At 43.0% G+C, this 18,009-nt stretch overlaps 1 protein-coding gene across 7 annotated transcripts in view; it reads right to left on the bottom strand.

The window, feature by feature from the left end:
• Positions 1–18,009, bottom strand: part of RUFY3 (RUN and FYVE domain containing 3) — a 222,601-nt gene that overhangs the window by 89,044 nt on the left and 115,548 nt on the right. For all 7 annotated transcript variants that reach the window (XM_033960982.1, XM_033960998.1, XM_033961008.1 and 4 more), the window contains 4 exons: positions 15,008–15,125; positions 5,929–6,030; positions 4,308–4,431; positions 852–913 (listed from right to left, as the gene is read on the bottom strand). In XM_033960982.1, coding sequence (XP_033816873.1) covers positions 852–913; positions 4,308–4,431; positions 5,929–6,030; positions 15,008–15,125 — 406 coding nt within the window. The remainder of the gene's footprint in view (positions 1–851; positions 914–4,307; positions 4,432–5,928; positions 6,031–15,007; positions 15,126–18,009) is intronic.

The raw sequence follows: 18,009 nt of genomic DNA, 5'->3' as shown, positions 1-18,009 counted from the left end.
TGGAGTCGGAACATTTATCTACCGACTCCACAGCCCTGGGTTCTACATACATAGTGGATCCCTTTAGTTAAAAATAGTGTTGCCACAAAAGTTGAAGGTAAATGTCCCACGAGATTATGAGTAGATGAGGTGATCCAAACTTAATAGGTTCTACACCCCTGCTCTTCCCTTTAAGTAGTATCTTGCTGTTGTGATAAGTATTGCTGTTAATGATGGGTATAAGACGTGATCCATCTTTAACAGGTTCTACACTCATGATGGATTCCTCTATGGAATAGCTCTGGCAGTAAAAATAAGAGAGGCATTTTATCTTTAATAGGCTTTACACTTCTTCTCATATACAGTACAGGTCAATGCAGTTTTATGCTTTTTCTCTCATATCCTTTATTGATTTATACATAAGTTTATATAGTAATTACTTCATGACTCCAGAGAGTTCAAAAAAGGGTGCAGTGTATTCTTAAAAAGAAAAAAGAAAAAAAAAAAAATCCAGTTCCACCTTGGCATTGCCTGCCCTAAACAGTGCCCTGGCAGACAGAGGATATATTCAGTGGCATTGTCAGGTTAAGTGCCACTGAATAACCCTCACCCAGCTTCTCCTCCCCAGTTAAACCCTTCTGAATACTGGGCCCAGAGATACTGAAGAACAGACTTCTTCCAGACCTGTTTGCACACCCTCTTACACAAGCAAAGTCAACTGATATATTGTAACAAGCCTAAAATTACAGGCAATATAAGCCATACAGTGACTGAGAACACGCAGGAATACTCTGCAGCGCTCCTGAAAGTGTGTGCTATACCGTGGCTACACAGAAGAGCAAAGTCAGGAAGAATTTTCTGTTTGTACTTACCCTTCATTGCACTTACTGATGCTTCCATCCTTCAGATACATTGAGAAATCTATTACTCCAACCTGCAATCAAAAATAAGACAGAAATTTTCTGGTTAGCTCTTCCAGCTGCCACCACAGGATAATCGCCAGCAGTTGCACAGAGCCTAGGATTCAGGAATTTCACACAGTACTTCACCTTAAAATAACTACCGAGGGATGAAGGATAGAGGTGCAAAGAAAACAAAAAAATAATATTCTACAGATCCTAAGTAGAGGTTCCTGCATATGCTGGCTCCAACTACAAAATGGCTGTCAAGACCTCCTAAAGCAGTCTTGGCAGTCACAGAAACATGACAGCAGATAAAGGCCAAATTGCCCATCTAGTCTGCCCATCCATAGTAACCATTATCTTTTTCTCTCTCTGAGAGATCCCACGTGCCTATCCCAGGCCCTCTTGAATTCAGACACAGTCTCTGTCTCCACCACCTCTTCCGGGAGACTGTTCCATGCCTCTACCACCCTTTGTGTAAAAAAAGTATTTTCTCAGATTACTCCAGAGCCTATCACCTCTTAACTTCATCCTATGTCCTCTCATTGCAGAGTTTCCTTTCAAATGAAAGAGACTCGACTCATGCAAATTTATATTATGTAGGTATTTAAATGACTATCATATCTCCCCTCTCCAGTCATTTCCATTAGGAGCAGCACAAGGGGCAGGAACAAACCTCTGCCCTTGAAGAGATCACTAAACCACCATAGCTTCCTAAGGTAGGCTCAGGGAGGGCCTACTGGTTTCTTGGAGAGGGAGGAGGGCATTTTTTGTTTATAGTTTTGATTTCTACTTAACCCAAGTGGCCAGTTTTGGTTGCAGACTTGGTTTTAACAGAAAGCAAAAATTCTGGTTTTGCCAGGCTCTAATCCTAAGGCTGTGAAAAACCCCCAGAGGACATTAATGGATGCATTTCCTTTTACCTCATGGCATGTGATCTGTGACATCATTATATTTCTAAATACAGTGATACCTTGGAATCCGAACTTAATCCGTTCTAGAATCCCGTTCGAGTTCGAAAGCGTTTGAGTTCCAAGACAATTTTTCCCATTGAAAATAATAGAAACTGGATTAATCCGTTCCTGGGTCCCACAAACTCAAATTTTAACAGGAAATACACTGGATTTTAAGGTAAAATATTAACAAATACTCCAAAGCAGCATTTAAATTCTGGGGCACAAACACACACATACAATATGCAGGGTGTTCGGATTCCAAAGCAGAGTTCGGATTCTGGGGCACAAACTCACACATACAATGTGCAGGGCGTTCGGAGACAAAATTTACTACAAAAAAAGTTTGGATTCCAAGTTGTTCGAGTTCTGGGGTGTTCGGATTCCGAGGTACCACTGTACTAAGATTGATATTCTGTGGTACAGCTGCTGTTTCACCACAACAGTTAAGTGTCTTAATATAAATTACCCACTAAATGAGAAGTCTAAAAAGAAGCCTGTTTCATAAAGGCTCAGTCAACTCAGAAAAGCAGTGTATTAAACAAGACAATGGTGAGAGAAAAAAAAAATATCTAGTATACACATACACCAAAAATCTCTCTCTTAAATTGAATAAATGTCTTCAGTGTTGCTTCCTTTTCCTATACACTCAGAGATATGAAGCTCTGTAAGGAATAAACCCCATTTCGGAGCTTACCATTCAGTCACTGCATATGGTAACATCTAATTATTAATTTTTATTCTTTTTTATGTATTAGTATAACTTATTAGAACTTATGAGAATCCCAAAGTCACAGTAAAGATAAATGGCTTATCCATGCCTAGTTACTTGGCTTGCTATTTTGCTGCATTCAAACCACTAGTGAAGCAAAAATAATTTAAAAGTTCTAATAAGTTATACTAATACATAAAAAAGAATAAAAATTAATAATTAGATGTTACCATATGCAATGACTGAATGGTAAGCTCCGAGATGGGGTTTATTCCTTACAGAGCTTCATATCTATGAGCGTATGGGAAAAGGAAGCAACACTGAATATATTTATTCAATTTAAGAGAGAGATTTTTGGTGTATGTATTTCATAAAGACAACAACATAGGTGCCTATGTGTTTTTGTAAAATAGGGACCCAGAACAGGTTCTCAAAGCAAACAGCTGACACACAAATTTCCATCTGCTCCAGAAAAGATAAAAATCTGTTTATGTACCACTGTACATTTGTACATATATATTTTATAAAATATGCAAACATATTGCAACTCCTTTACTCTACCCTTCTATGCACTATTGCCATCTTGCCTCACCCAAAAAAATGCACATTATGGGACCCTTTTCCTAAAGCTGGGGCAAAAACGACCTTAGTGAGCCTTTACCGTGCTCCGCCTCCAAGCACACTTTTGCTACAGCTAGAAATAGGCCCATTTTCCTATTTCCAGAATTAATATGCAACAGTATGTGGCCATTAAAAATCTAAGTGCATGAGCCCTTACCACTACCTATATTTTAAGTGGTAAGGGCTCATGGGCTAACCCCACACTAATCATTGTGCGGCAATGCCTCATGTGCTAACTAATGTTATGGTGTTATATTGATATATTGAAACCATCAGAAATCAAGAAAGTTTTGAGTGAAGTTCTGAACTTATCAGTGGAAGTTTTTACCCAGAGGTGAATCAGAAAAAGTGTTCCATAGTGTAGGGACAGTTACTGAGAATATGATTTTTATTGTGGTAACATGAAGGAATAACCAAGAGACATTGTTGAGTAGACACACAGTTCTGGATGGTACATCCAGTATATATCCAATCATATTGCGGAACCTAGGCTCATTCCAATTATTCCGAAAGCATCTGAAAACCTGGCTTTTCTCCAAAATGTAAAGCTATCTATTTAAAATGTAAAGCTAGCTATCCTCTTCATAACCTCTTATTTCTTATTATGTCCTTCCCTCATTTATTGAATTACCTGTAAACCGTGTCGAGCTCTATCTTTATAGAGATGATGCAGTATACAAACTTAAGGTTTAGTTTAGTTTACATATGAAATCAAAAGATGATCCAGGAATGCAGGAGTATGGAATAGATGTATTTAAATGTAAGAGGATTTTAAGGGTTATTCTATAATTAACCGGAAGCTAAACTGGGATTCTACTGAATTTTGCAGCTAACAATTTGGTATTAGGTTTGTGGTACATTTCAACATTTTTCACTCTAGTATAATCACTTATTTCAGATATTGTTGGACTCGAGGCAGACCTTTGGCCGAAACATGGCCCGTGTCAGGTTTAACAAACCTATATGAACACACGTTGGTATTCCCTCTACTATCTGTTTTGTAAGCAGTGGAAGCTGCCATGAATATTAACCTCCAATAAATGAGGATGAATTATTATTTAAAAACAAGCAAATAAAATGACTAAGAGTAGTTTTTTCCTTCTGTATTCCTTGAACTGAGCACTCCGTATCACACAATACCTGGGAATCTAAGTCTTCTCCCTTCATGCAGAAATTTGCATCAATGACATTGAGTCCAACTAATAAGCCAGCAATTATAGCACCTTCCTCTTCCATCATAAGGGCGTTAGCTTCATAAAATTCACTGCAAAAAACCAGAAAGCAGAGTTGCAACTCATTTTTTCTTATGGATAAAAGAAGTACAAATAAACACGTATCTGGGGTGAAGAGTGAGGGGAGGTTTTATTTTCAAAAGGAGGGAGGGGGAACAAGGAAAGAATACACCAGTAATCCTGGATGCCAGTATTTGCAAATACTGGAGTACTGCTAAAGAACTTAATAAACCAGAGAGACTTGGGGAAAGCCACAGCTTATTCCCTGGATAAGCAGCACAGAATCTACTTTTTTTGGACCCAGCCAAATACTTGTGACCTGGATTGGCCACTGATGAAAACAGGGCACTGGGTTCCATGGACCTTTGGTCTGACCAATATGGTAATTATTTTAATATTTCCACATGTTTATGGCCACATAACAATGCCAGATACAAGCAAGACAACTCAGAACAGCTCGTTAGTATATTGCCATAATATTGACTGCATTATACGAGATAAACTAAATACGTGCGAGTGTTTTATGTAGCTATCGCATAAATCTCTCTCCCCCTCCGCAATTAATAGCTCTTATTTTTTAATGAGAACATTAAAAACCCCACTGAAAAACAAGATAGCACAAGGTTTAGTTCCCTTGGGCAATGGCTGTATTGTTATTGTGTGGCAGACCAAGTAGGGCCTGCCTACCCCCCCCCCTTACTTTCCCTCCCCTACAACCCTTTTCTCCTGTAACTTTCCCCTCATGCATTTGTAATTCGCTGATGTCCAGCCTTCTCTTGATGTGAACCGCCTAGAAGTCGACTGACTATGGCGGTATAGAAAAATAAAGTTAGTATTATTATTATTTCATATATATGTGTTATACTATTGGTACACAATATCAGCTTCCATGTGGATCAGTTACTCCCTCTTCCAGGACCTGCTAATTAATTTTACCCATCCACCATGAGCGTGACATAGCCTTACATGCAACCTTTTACTGCCCTTCCTCTTTATATTTGCCCTCTCCACGTCACATAGCCATCTCACTAGCTGGAAGAAGTATCCTCCGTATCTCCAGTGACAAACCAAATTTACAGCATGCCCCAGCCAGAACAGACAGCTGAACAGAATCACCTGTGTAACTATCAAAGTGAGTGTGAGACTGTCACAACCCATTGGAAAACTGCCGCAACACAAGGAATCGTGCTCATTTCAGAAATGATGTCGGTGGCCGAGAGCATTGATGCTGACTACCACAGTTTTCTGACAAAAGTTATGGTGGGCTGTATATATGTCTTCAGTTGATTTGGCTTGAGGATCCACTCTCCCCTCCCTATAATACTTAATTTTTAAGTTGTTGGGAGGCAGGCAGGGGATGGTTATACTATTGTATCAAACCACGGTGTCTCTCACTTTTCCACTGAACACACCCAAGGGACCAGAGATAGAACGTGCTATACCAGGGTGGACATATCATTCTCACTACAGGAAAAAAAAAAAAATGAGCATAAGAGCTAAAGAGATAAGAAACCAGAGTGAACACTCACCTAAGGAGATCCTTTCTGTTAATCAGAGCTTTCATGTATTCTGAAAGTTTCTTCTGCATTAATGCCAGACGAAGCCAGGCTCTTCCTCTGCCCACAGGTGTCCTACAAAACACAGGAAAAAAAAAGTCTCACACACTGTATAGTTTCAAATTTATTTAAAATATTTAATATAATCACAGTATCCAAATCCAATGCGATTTACAAAATTAAAAATAGAAAAAATAAAAAATTTCCAACAAACAGGACATTAAAGACAATTATGACGTAAAAACACTGATGAAGAGGAGGGGGAAAAATGGATTAAATACAATTCGAAAATAAATAAAAAGGAAGGGTAAGGAACCAAAAGGTTGGGGAACGGTACCCACTTAATTTCTACTTAACAGTGTTCCTTGTCCAGATTAATTCCTGGGAATGAGATAATGTAATTATGAAAAGGGTCAGTTAAAGGCGTCCTTAAACAGCCAGCTTTTTAGTAGGCCTTTAAATTTAGTAGGTAATTTTTCTTCTCTTATATTGAGAGGAAGAGAGTTCCAAATTTGGGGAGCTGTAACAGAAAAGATCGAATCCCTCCAATCATCAGCCAGAAGACAGACAGCAAGCAAGATCAATTAGCAAAGAAATAAAGATGGTTTTCATGTTCAAGTGACCTTGTGCCGAGAACAGGTATGTTATCAATACAGGAGCATAAAGAACTGTACAAATGCCAGCTGTACAAGTGCTGAGCAAAGATGAGCTACTGAAGCAGCCATGGCACATACATTATGAGCTGCGACACGTCCTCAAAGTGTCAGTGTAGCCTGAGACTATGAAAAGGAGATACAATCTGTCAACCAAGTCAATATGGCATGTTTGGTAACAGGAACACCTAATCTATAAGTCTGAAGGAGGGAGGATTTTATATGTGGTTTAGTACGATCCAGATAAGCCAAAGCACGCTTTCAGTCCAACGTGTGAAGTGCTGCTTCTTCAGGATGAGAGTGTGGCTTTGGGAAGAAAACAGGCAAGACAACAGACTTGCTGAGATGTGGAAACAGGATACAGGGCTACTCTGACCCAGTATGGCTATTCTTATGTTCTTAGAAGAATTTGGAATGAGAACAAAGGACAACTCTGTCATGGTAGAACAGTGTGTAAGGTGGATACAAAACAAATGCTTGAAGCACACTGACCCCTCTAGCTATGTGAGAGCTAAGAGGGACAAAACTTTCCAAGTGAGAAGCTTGAGAGAACAGGAGAGAAGTGGTTCGGAAGGAGCTTTCATTAGGATAATCAGCATGATATTTAAATTCTAAGCCACCGGAAATACAGTAGTACCTTGGATTACGAGTATAATCCGTTCCAGGAGCATGCTCGTAATCCAAAATGCTCGTTTATCAAAGTGAATTTCCCCATAGGAAATAATGGAAACTCGCTTTGATGCATCCCCCCCCCCCCCGAGAACAGGCATTGCCCCCCTCGAAGGCCCCCCCTGCGATCTGGCACCCCCCCTGCCTCGAACCGGCACCCCCCCCCCGCCACGATCCGACCCCCCCGCCACGATTGGGCACCCCCCCGCCACAATCTGACCCCCCCCCGACACGACTGGGCACCCCCCCCCCGACACGATCCAACATCCCCCTCGACATAATTGGGCACCCCCCACGCCGCTTCTTACCCTCATCTGGGCACTCTAGAAGATCGGACTCCTCGAACGTGAACTCGCAGGCCTTGAGCATGCTCAGATGCTCAAGGCCCAGCAGACGAGGGCTGATCTTCAAGAGTGCCCAGATGAGGGTAAGAAGCGGTGGGGGGGTGCCCAATTGTGTCGGGGGGGGGGTCGGATCGTGTCGGGGGGGGGGTGCCCAATCATGGCGGGGGGGTCGGATCGTGGCGTTTCCGAGGCACCGATTTTGCAAATGTTTTGCTCGTCTTGCAAAACACTCGCAAACCGGTGCACTCGTAAACCGAGGTACCACTGTAGTTTAATGGGAAGCTTAGTATAGAAAAGGTCTTTCGTGAAGCAGACTGTGAAAGGATGAACAGAGATTGGTTTTCCATCTAATCTGGAGTGAAATGCACTAATAGCACACATTAGTAGAACACATCCTAATTCTGTTTTGAATGTTCTTTTAGAAATGCTCCTCTATGCCAACTTAGCACATATTAATTTGTAGGTTAGTTCACTGGAGTGAGAGCATAACTTTTAAAACTGACTTTAATGAAATACACGTACCCAAGTACTGTTTGACTTAAGTCTGAATTCATTTTAGCCTGCTCTACAGAAATGGAGCTTGGGAAGGTGAGTTGACGATCCTTGCTAGCCCTGCTAGAACCTTGATGTTCACAAGAGGGGGTGGGGATATTTTAGAAAGGAGATCAAAAGCCCACTGTCGAAAGCTTTCTGAAAATCTAGATACACTATGCTTGTTGCAGGTTTCCGGGTCTCGCTGCGCCTTTTTCAGGTAGGAAACCTGTAACAAACACAATGCCAGCTGCGGAAACCTGAGAGAACTAGATACTAGTGCTGCCCGATTTAGGAAAAAAAATTTCGATTCGATTCAGCCTATTGAATTGGTTTTTCGATTTGATTTTCCTGCCCAATTGGGTGTTGTTTTCAAACATCTTGGTGGGTTTATTTTATAGCTTCTACACCCCCTTTGCCCTCTCCTACCCACACTGGCGCTGTGGTGTAAACAAAATGAAGAAACAAAAAGGACTTTTCCTCTCTCTGTTAAATCCTAGGTCATGTTTGAGGTCTAACACCAGCTCTGGCAGGATACACTTTTCAAATATGACATATTGTAATCACAAAACAAAAAATGATTTTTCTACCTTTTGCTGTCTGGTTGTCTTCTGATAACTTGCTTCTTTCTTCGTGCTAACCATCCATCTTCCATCTGTGTCCTCCCCTTCCTTTCCCATTCCTTTCCACTGGTCTGGCATCTGTCTCCCCCCCCCCATGCCCTGACATCTCTCCCTCCATGGTCTAGTATTGTCTTTCCTTTCCCTCCCTCTCATAGTCTTGGCATCTCTTTCCTCTCCTCTCCCTTCCTGGGCTTCCTTATCCCTCCTTCCCTCTCTCCCCAATTGGATGCAGCAACAGCATTTCTCTTCCCCCTTCCCCTCTCACTCTCCTCCTCCACTGCTTTCTCCCTCCTCCTCCACTGCTCTCCCCCCTTCCCCCATCCACTCTCCTCCTCCACTGCTCTCCCCTCAGTCCTGCTGCAGCTTTCCCTCTTACATTTTAAGTCCAGCAGCACTCTTCTCTGTTCCCAATCCAGCAGCACCTCTCCCTCTCATCTCCCTCCTCCACTCAGCTCCAACAGTACCTCTCTCCCTCCCCTCTACTTCCGTTTCCCCCACTAACTAGCTGCAGCACCTCTCTTTTCCACCCCCAGGGCAAGCAACACTTCTCCTCTCCGACTAGCAGGGCTCCTCTCCCTTCCCTTCCATTCCCTTTCCCTCCCCTCTGACTAGAAGCAGCACTCACCTCCCAGGTCTAGCAGCATCACTCCCTCCTCTCCTCGCCTCCTATCAGACCCCCTCCCTCTTGTCTCCCAGGTCCATCGGCACCACGCCCCCCCCTCCCGATTAATAGGCTCTCACCGGCTTCTGGATTCCCCAGCCTGACTCGGCACAACCTGAAGTTGTGTTTGACTCCGGTAAAGAAAGTACAAAAGAAAAAAAAACAGGCGCTTTTTCAAACCCTCCCTGTAACACTAACCTGTATTAGTAGCTGCACCGCTCTCTCCTTCCGTAGCTTTAGCGAGCCAATTCCCTTCTGCAGCCTCAGAGCCTCTGCTAGGCCGTCTCGCCTCTGATGATGCAACTTCCTTCTTCCTTGGAGGCGGGACGGCCTAGCAAAGGCTCCGAGGCTGCAGAAGGGAATTGGCTCGCTAAAGCTATGGAAGGAGAGAGCGGTGCAGCTGCTAATACAGGCTAGTATTACAGTGAGGGTTTGAAAAAGCGCCTGGTTTTTTTTCTTTTGTACTTTCTTTACCGGAGTCAAACACAACTTCAGGCTGTGCCGAGTCAGGCCGAATCCACAAGCCGGTGAGAGGGTTTTTAAAAAAAAATGTTTTGAGTGGCAGGATTCGTGAGCGCGATGACAGCCGGACACAGGGAGGTTGGGCCCCGAATTGGAGAGGCCGATTTTTTTTTAAAATACACCATCGATTCGAATCGATTCACCCAAAGTGAATCGGTGAATCGATTCGAATCGGAAAACGGGCAGCACTACTAGATACACTCTGTCAACCAGATCTCCTTTATCCATGTGTTTATTCACTCCTTCAAAGACATCCCTTGTAACACATGCTAACTCTGTCCCATCAAATCATGTTTGTCTACATTCTCCATAATTTTATTTTTTTATAATAGTTTCCATCATTTTTCCTGATGCTGAAGTCAGGCTTACTGGTCTGTAATTTCCTCCTGGAACCCTTTTTAAAAATCAGTGTAGCATTGGTACTACCTTCAGGTATTAAGGACAATATTAGTGATAGATTACAGATCACTAATAGCAGATCAGCAATTTCATATTTGAGTTCTTTCAGTACCCTGAGATGTATCCATCCAGTCCAGGTGATTTATCACTCTTTAACTTGTCGATTTAGCTCAGTATATTTACCAGGTTCACAAAAATTTATTTCAGTTATTTTGCATCATCACTCTTGTAAACCATTTCTGGTTCAAGTAGGTCTCTTAAAACTTCTTTCGTAAAGACTAATGCAAAGAATTCATTCAGTCTCTCCGCTATGACTTTATCCTTCCTGACTGCCCCCTTTTGCTCCTTGAAGATCCTATGGTCCTGCGCTTTCCCTTGTGAGCTTTCTGCTTCTGATGTACCTGAAAAAGTTGTTATTGAGTTTTTGCCTCTTTGGCAAGTTTCTCTTCAAATATTCTTTTTTAGCTCTCTTTACCAAATTTCTCTTCATAGTCATAACGCACTGCCTCCATTTGAAAGAGCGGAATCTGCAGAAAGGCATTGACCAACTTGAGATCCAGGATGAGTCGTCTCCAGTCCTCTGATCCAGGATGAGTCGTTCCAGTCCTCTGAGCCTTTCTTTGGCACAATGAGTATAAGGAATATGCCGGAGCCCAATTCACTTTTAGGAACAGGCTCTACGGCTTGAATGTCCAAAAGACACTGCAGTGTTGCCCAGACCTTTAGTGCCTTCTCCGGCTTTCTTGCTGGAGTATCCAGAAATAACTCCAGGGGAAGATGGAAGATGTTTATCTTCTGCCCTATGACAATGATAGATTCAAACTTACGAATCCACATAACCAGAATACTATAATGATCCTCTTATGCACCACTCCACGTTCAAACTTTATCACCATGTTAAGCTTGATGTGCAGAATCTTCCCTGGATCAGTATTTATCAATCATTTAATTTTTATCTTTTTGTCATTTTTAGATATAGCAAAATATAAAATATGCAAAGTATTTATTATTATTATTAAATGAACTTATCTTGAATGTGTGGTCAGCGTAGGGACTTCTTGTGCACACTGTGGGGCTTGGAGTGCAGGTTGCTGGTTTTGCCCTAGAACAGGAAGTGATGTACAAGGGAAGGGGACTGACAGCATGCACAAATGCTGGCTCCAGGACTCACAGTAAATAGTTTATTTTGCCACCATCATCGTTGCTGCTCTAGAGAAGCAGCAGCAGCAGCAGTGATGGTGGCTTGAGGGAAAGCAGAAGGGAAGAGGGCAAGCCTGATTTTTTTGAAAACAAAATCAATTTGAATTGATTTGTCTAAAGCAAATCAGACAGAACTAATACAGAGTATAAGTTATCAGCCTCAGCTCCCTTCTCCAAGGCCCAGTATGAAATCCATTCTCCTACCTCCAATCCCTTACCTCTATCCTTTCGCCTATCCCCAGTGTCTATGTTAGGTCTGGGCCCCCTTCTGCCACTAGTTCCCAGAATCAGCCCCTTCTATTAACACCCCCCCCATCTTACAGCTTTAGCCCCCTTTTGCATCCCCAGCCTTACATCAGACCCTAGCCCCCTTCTTCCAGCTGTAGCTCCCATTTCCTACCTGCCCCTTTGTTAGCCCTGACCCCCCCCCCCCAGCATCAGCTCCCATTTCTTACTTGCCCCCTTGTTAGCCCTGACTCCCCCCAGCATCAGCCCACCCTCTTCTATCTGCTCGGCACATCTAAATCCACTGCAGAGCAGGCAGCTTGTTTTTTTGCTCCAGCTGCTGGCATCATGCAGGAGTTGAAAGCACAAAGCAACTACTTCTGGTATTGTGAAAGCAAAAAAACAGGAAGCAATTGCACTCAGAGTCTAACAGCCAATGAAGAACTGTCACCTTATGTGAAGACACATGAGTAAACTAGACTCCATGGTTACAATAAAAATTTGGATGATATAACTTCGGTTAATTTGCATCTGACCCAAGAATTAGAAATATCTGCATAGATACCAGCTGGAAAGTCATCTGTTGCATCCTTGAGCCAGATCAAAAATGGATTTTGATGATGTCCTGTGATTAAGTGTATATCTAATCATAAAAATCTGAGAAAACCAGAAGAGAGGAAATGCTAACCACAGAATTAATCCCCAGAAGGACAGAGGAAAGATTAGGAGGGAGGTAGGAACCACAGAACTAAACATAACAATTACAGCCTGAGCAGGGAGAGAGGGAAGGGAACGAAGCCCTGGCCAGGAAGAAGAGGAGGCATCATTAACAGCCCAATAGAAGGGAGGAGACAGGAGCAAACCTCAGTCTCTGCTGAGAAACTGAAGAGTGTGGAGCTCCTGGCCAGAAGAGAGAGAAATGTCTTGATATTTATCTTTTGCTGGACTGTGGCATTGAGACTAACTGGGAATTATTTGATCTGAATTGGACCTGTTCTTTTTTGTTACTGATGATTTTACATGCCAGTAGGACAGGGGTGTCAAAGTCCCTCCTCGAGGGCCGCAATCCAGTCGGGTTTTCAGGATTTCCCCAATGAATATGCATGAGATCTATTTGCATGCACTGCTTTCATTGTATGCTAATAGATCTCATGCATATTCATTGGGGAAATCCTAAAAACCCGATTGGAATGCGGCCCTCGAGGAGGGACTTTGACACCCCTGCAGTAGGAAGATATATCTCTGGAATGATGAACCAACTCCAGCTATCCCTGAGAATTATTGCCAGAGATTTTTATTTTTGGACACTGATGTGAACTGAGTAAAACCCTAGTGACCCAAGGAGTTCTGGGACAATTCTACCTCCCTGCAATGGCTCACCTTAGAGAAATTAGTATATAGGCTTGTAACTAAAGAATAATTATAGAAGAATATGTGCTATAACAACCTAAAGAGAGGGTTTCACTATAACCCTCCCCACAATCTTGGATCAATCATTCGGGTGGCCACGTCGTATAGAGTTACACAGTTTTGAGGGATTATGCCCTGAAGAAACCCGGATAGGGTGAAACATGTTGGCAGTACTCTGTCCCTCTTGGCTGAACCACCCAAGATAAGAGTAACAAATTTTACTAACTATTTATTGAATGAACACACAAGCAAACTATAGCATTGCACAAAAAAATATCTCTAAAAATTAATGACCCGATGACGATAGGGGCGTAAAGCTAGTTGCTATGAGATATTATTGAGCATCTGGTGGCACCTCTGAGGGCCTGAAGGTTCTGGTTATTGAGCAGTTACGGCATAGAAGATTTCGTGGGGAGGGTTATAGTGAAACCCTCTCTTTAGGTTGTCACCTTAGAGAAAGGCATTAAGAAATTTAAGTCAAGAAGGGGGCCTGGATATAGTGTTTGGGAAACAATAGGTGACTTGTTGATGATATATTTTGTATGAGTGCCAGATTCCAGGTATAACAACTGCTGGTCAGCTGTAGTGTATTGAGCAGCCATCTAAAGTTGAAAGGACTCCGTAGCAGAGGACGCATCACACTTCTTTACAAAAGTTTAATCCTGGTAGATATGAGATAAAAGCTCTATGACAGATTTAGATGATTGTGCTCAATTCTCTCTAAGGGCTCCTTTTACGAAGGTGTGCTAGCGGTTTTAGCGCACGCACCGGATTAGCGCATGCTAGCCGAAAATCTTACCGCCTGCTCAAAAGGAGGCGGTAGCGGCTAGCGCATGCGATTCCACGCGTTAAGGCCCTAGCGCACCTTTGTAAAAGGAGCCCTATATATCCAGTAAAATATAAAATTAGGTTCAGAGTCTAATTATGTGTTTTGGCAACTAAACAAGCTGTTTACTTTTATTGACAATACCTTAACACAGTGGTCTCAAACTCAAACCCTTTGCAGGGCCACATTTTGGATTTGTAGGTACTTGGAGGGCCTCAGAAAAAAATAGTTAATGTCTTATTAAAGAAATGATAATTTTGCATGAGGTAAAACTCTTTATAGTTTATAAATCTTTTCTTTTGGCTAAGTATTAATAATAATATTGTAATTTATAGCTAAAGAGACAAATGATCAAGAAACTTATTTTACTTTTGTGAATTATGATAAATATACCGAGGGCCTCAAAATAGTACCTGGCAGGCCGCATGTGACCCCCCGGGCCACAAGTTTGAGACCACTGCCTTAACACATAGTCCTACAAGACCATCTTCTTCCTCTGAAACTAGTTTTTCAAAGGGGGAGGCTACATTTGAATATCATTATTTGCTCTTTTGGCATTCATAGTGATATGAATTCAGTTGTGTAGAACAACATTAACACTTCAACATAATTTTGGGTTTCCTCTTTTCCTTTCTATGCTAATTATATCTCTTCCCCCACCAAATAATACAGGACTCACTTTAATATGAACACCTAATAAATCATTTTTAAATGTTTGTTAATTTATTTCACACTGTCAGATATGGTTTGGATAGCTGGCAGATGATTATGCTGTGTAAAGATTTTTAAAAAACCCAAAAAGATAAGCTAGACACACCACAACCAACTCCATTTCATTATTAGGAAAACCTCAATAATTCTGCGTGAGCTGTATACAGCAGATGTCTGAATGATCCGTTACAATTTCTCGGTTCTTTTTGGTTCAGTAAACAAAGAAATAAAACCAGCTCTCAGCCACCTGCAGACTAAGCCATCCAAATTTCACTTACTTCAGCCCAGGCAAATCTTTAACACTTGCTGTGATCTCTGAAGCTTCAGGTACCAGTTTCTCCACCAGTTCCAAAGGTCCCCAGAAAGATTTATTTTGTCCTAGGAAAGTCTTTTTACCTACAATAAAAATATATTTTAAAATTGCTATCACCACTGAAAGCAGAATGCAGAAATTCCAGCCACAAAATGCAATCTGCTTTTCTCTGTAATACAACCATTGTAATGGCCAAATTAGTTACCTTTTGTCAGAATCTTATAGCTAAATGGTGAGTGCATGTATAGCATTCTGAATTATTTTACTGGGGGTTTTTTTCAGTTCCAAGATTTTTATTGATTTTAATAAAATACAAAAATACAATAAATGTTAAAAAGGCAAGATACAGACAAGTTCTAGTGGTTAAAAAAGGCAGTGTAGTTTGCCAGCTAATTTTAGGGTCCTTTTATAAAGGTATATACGGTCCTTTTATAAAAGTGGCCTTAGAGCAGCGGTCTCAAACACGTGGCCCGCGGGCCACATGTGGCTCTCCAGGTTTTTTTGCGGCCCGCATTCTAGACGCGATCAACAGCATTTCTCTTCCCCTTTCCCTTCCTTTTGGAGCAGCAACGTGTCTGGCCGGCTCGTTCCGTTCAAAGCCGCGGGTTGGCGGCTCCTCGGGCTATCCACTCCTGCATCGGAAGCCTCTATGATGTCACAACATCAGAGAGGCTTCAGACGCAGGCGCGGATCTCGCAAGGAGCCGCCACCCGCGGCTTTGAACGGAACGAGCCGGCCAGACACGCTGCTGCTCCACAAGGAAGAGAACATAGGAAAGGGGGACCCTAGGGAAATGCTGCTGCTGCTGTACAGGGAAAGGGGAAGAGAAATGCCTCTCCTGCACAGGAAAGGGGGAAGGGAAATGCTGCTTCTGTTGCTGCTGCACCCAATTGGGGAAAGAGAGGGAAGGAAGGAGAAGGGAGAGGAGAGGAACAAGAGAAGAAGCCAAGTTCATGGGAGGGAGGGAAGGAAAGGATATATCAGACCATGGAGGGGGAGGGAGAGATGCCAGGGCATGGGGGAAGGGAAGGAGACAGATGCCAGACCAGGGGAAAGAAAGAAGGAGGGAGGGAGAGAAAGGAAGGAAAGAGATGCCAGACCATGGAAACAGGACAGAAGAAGAGAGAGATAGGAAGGAAAGGTAAGACATGGAAACGTAGATTTTGAAAAGAAAGCAGAAAAATTGAACATTAAGTTAATGCCAAAGATGGATGCAAGGCAGAAAGTGAAGACGGAGAGAAAAACAGTCAAAGGACAAGAAGGCCCTGGAAACATAGTTAAAAGCACAGAAAAATAAAGTCACCAGACAACAAAGGTAGGGAAAATGATTTTATTTTCAATATAGTGATTGAAATGTGCCAGTTTTGAGAAAGAAAAGATATTAAACTTTAAATGTGAGGGATGCAGAAAAAATAGAGTACTTGAAGGGCCGCAGAAAAAAATAGTTAATGTCTTATTAAAGAAATGACAATTTTGCATGAGGTAAAACTCTTTACTGCTGCCCTCCAAGTACCTACAAATCCAAAATGTGGCCCCACAAAGGGTTTGAGTTTGAGACCACTGCCTTAGAGCACCTTTGTCTCGCGTACTAAGGCCACTTTCTACCGCAGCAGTAAAATGGCCAGTTTTCCATTTTTTGTCTTTTATTAATTACAAAGCACTAATATTGCCATTAGTGAGTCCATTAAAACAAATTAACGCTTGAGCAATTGCTGACACCTATTTGTAGGCAGTAAGGGCCCAATTCTGTATAGGACACCTGGTCTCAGCAGCCACCTAAGCCGCTTTTGAGAATTGCACATGGGCGTCCTATACAGAATCGTGTCTTTATTAACAGATACCTAACCCCGCTTAACCACTCTGATTTTCTAATTGGCGTACATGTTACATGCGCCGTTTAGAGAATCGCATTGCCGCTGAGCTGATCACAGCAAGGGAATCTCCATGCTGCGATCAGCTGAGCGGCAGGAACCCCGAACCTCTCCCCCCTCGCCAACTGTCTGTGGCAGGAGGAGTGTCCAATTCCTCTTGCCGCTATCCCCGATGCATCCCTTGTCAGGAGTTCCCAATTCCTCCTGCCAGCACCCCATGAAGCATTCCTCGAAGTATCCTTTAGCAGGAAGACTGCCAAATTCCTCCTGCCACCTCCATCTCCCCCAAAGCACTGCCCTCCTCCTGAGACTTTGATTGGTCCAAGTTGTTCTCAGGCCCCTTCCCGATGCATCCCAAGATGCAACGGGGAGGGAAGGTCCATTTTAGACAATGCAGGCAGGCTAGCTGAGAGGGAGTCTGCTCTCCATGCATCTATGTGGAGGAAAGGGGGAGAGGGGCGTCGGAGGCAGGGGGGAGGTCACTTGGCAGCGTGGAGAGTGGGTATCTCTCCCGCTGTAGGAGGTGCATGCGGCTGAGCAGCTGCAGGCATGTCTTGGCAGCGGAGAGGGTGGGCATCTCTTCCATTGCGGGGAGTGTGCGAGGCTGAGTGGTGGCAGGCGTGTCTTGGCAGCGGGGAGAGTGGGCATCTCTCTCGCTGCTGGGGGGGGGGTGCATGTGGCTCAGCAGCGGTAGGCGCGTCTTGGCAGCAAGGAGAGTGGGCATCTCTCCTGCTGCGGGGTGGGGGGTGATGTGCATGGCTCAGCAGCGGTAGGCATGTCTTGGCAGCAAGAAGAGTAGGCATCTCTCTCGCTGCTGTTGTGGGGGGTTTTTGTGGGGGAGGAGTTTGGGGGGGTTGGGGGGGTTTCTATCACCAGTGATGGGCACATGCAAATTTAGCAAATCTTTGCTGCTGTCCACCAACCTCATCTACATGCACGATTTTTTGAAAATGTGTCACTTTTTTCAATTCGCTATCAAAACGGCTGAGTTAGCAGACAGTCATTTTTGGAACACAGTTTTTTGAGAATCCTGGCCAGAGAGGCGTAACCACACACAGCAGCTGGTACAACCCTAAACAAAGGCATAGAGGGGTGT

This window comes from Geotrypetes seraphini, chromosome 1, assembly GCF_902459505.1.
Source record: "Geotrypetes seraphini chromosome 1, aGeoSer1.1, whole genome shotgun sequence".
Lineage (NCBI taxonomy): Eukaryota > Metazoa > Chordata > Amphibia > Gymnophiona > Dermophiidae > Geotrypetes > Geotrypetes seraphini.
This window is presented reverse-complemented; position numbering and strand designations above follow the sequence as displayed.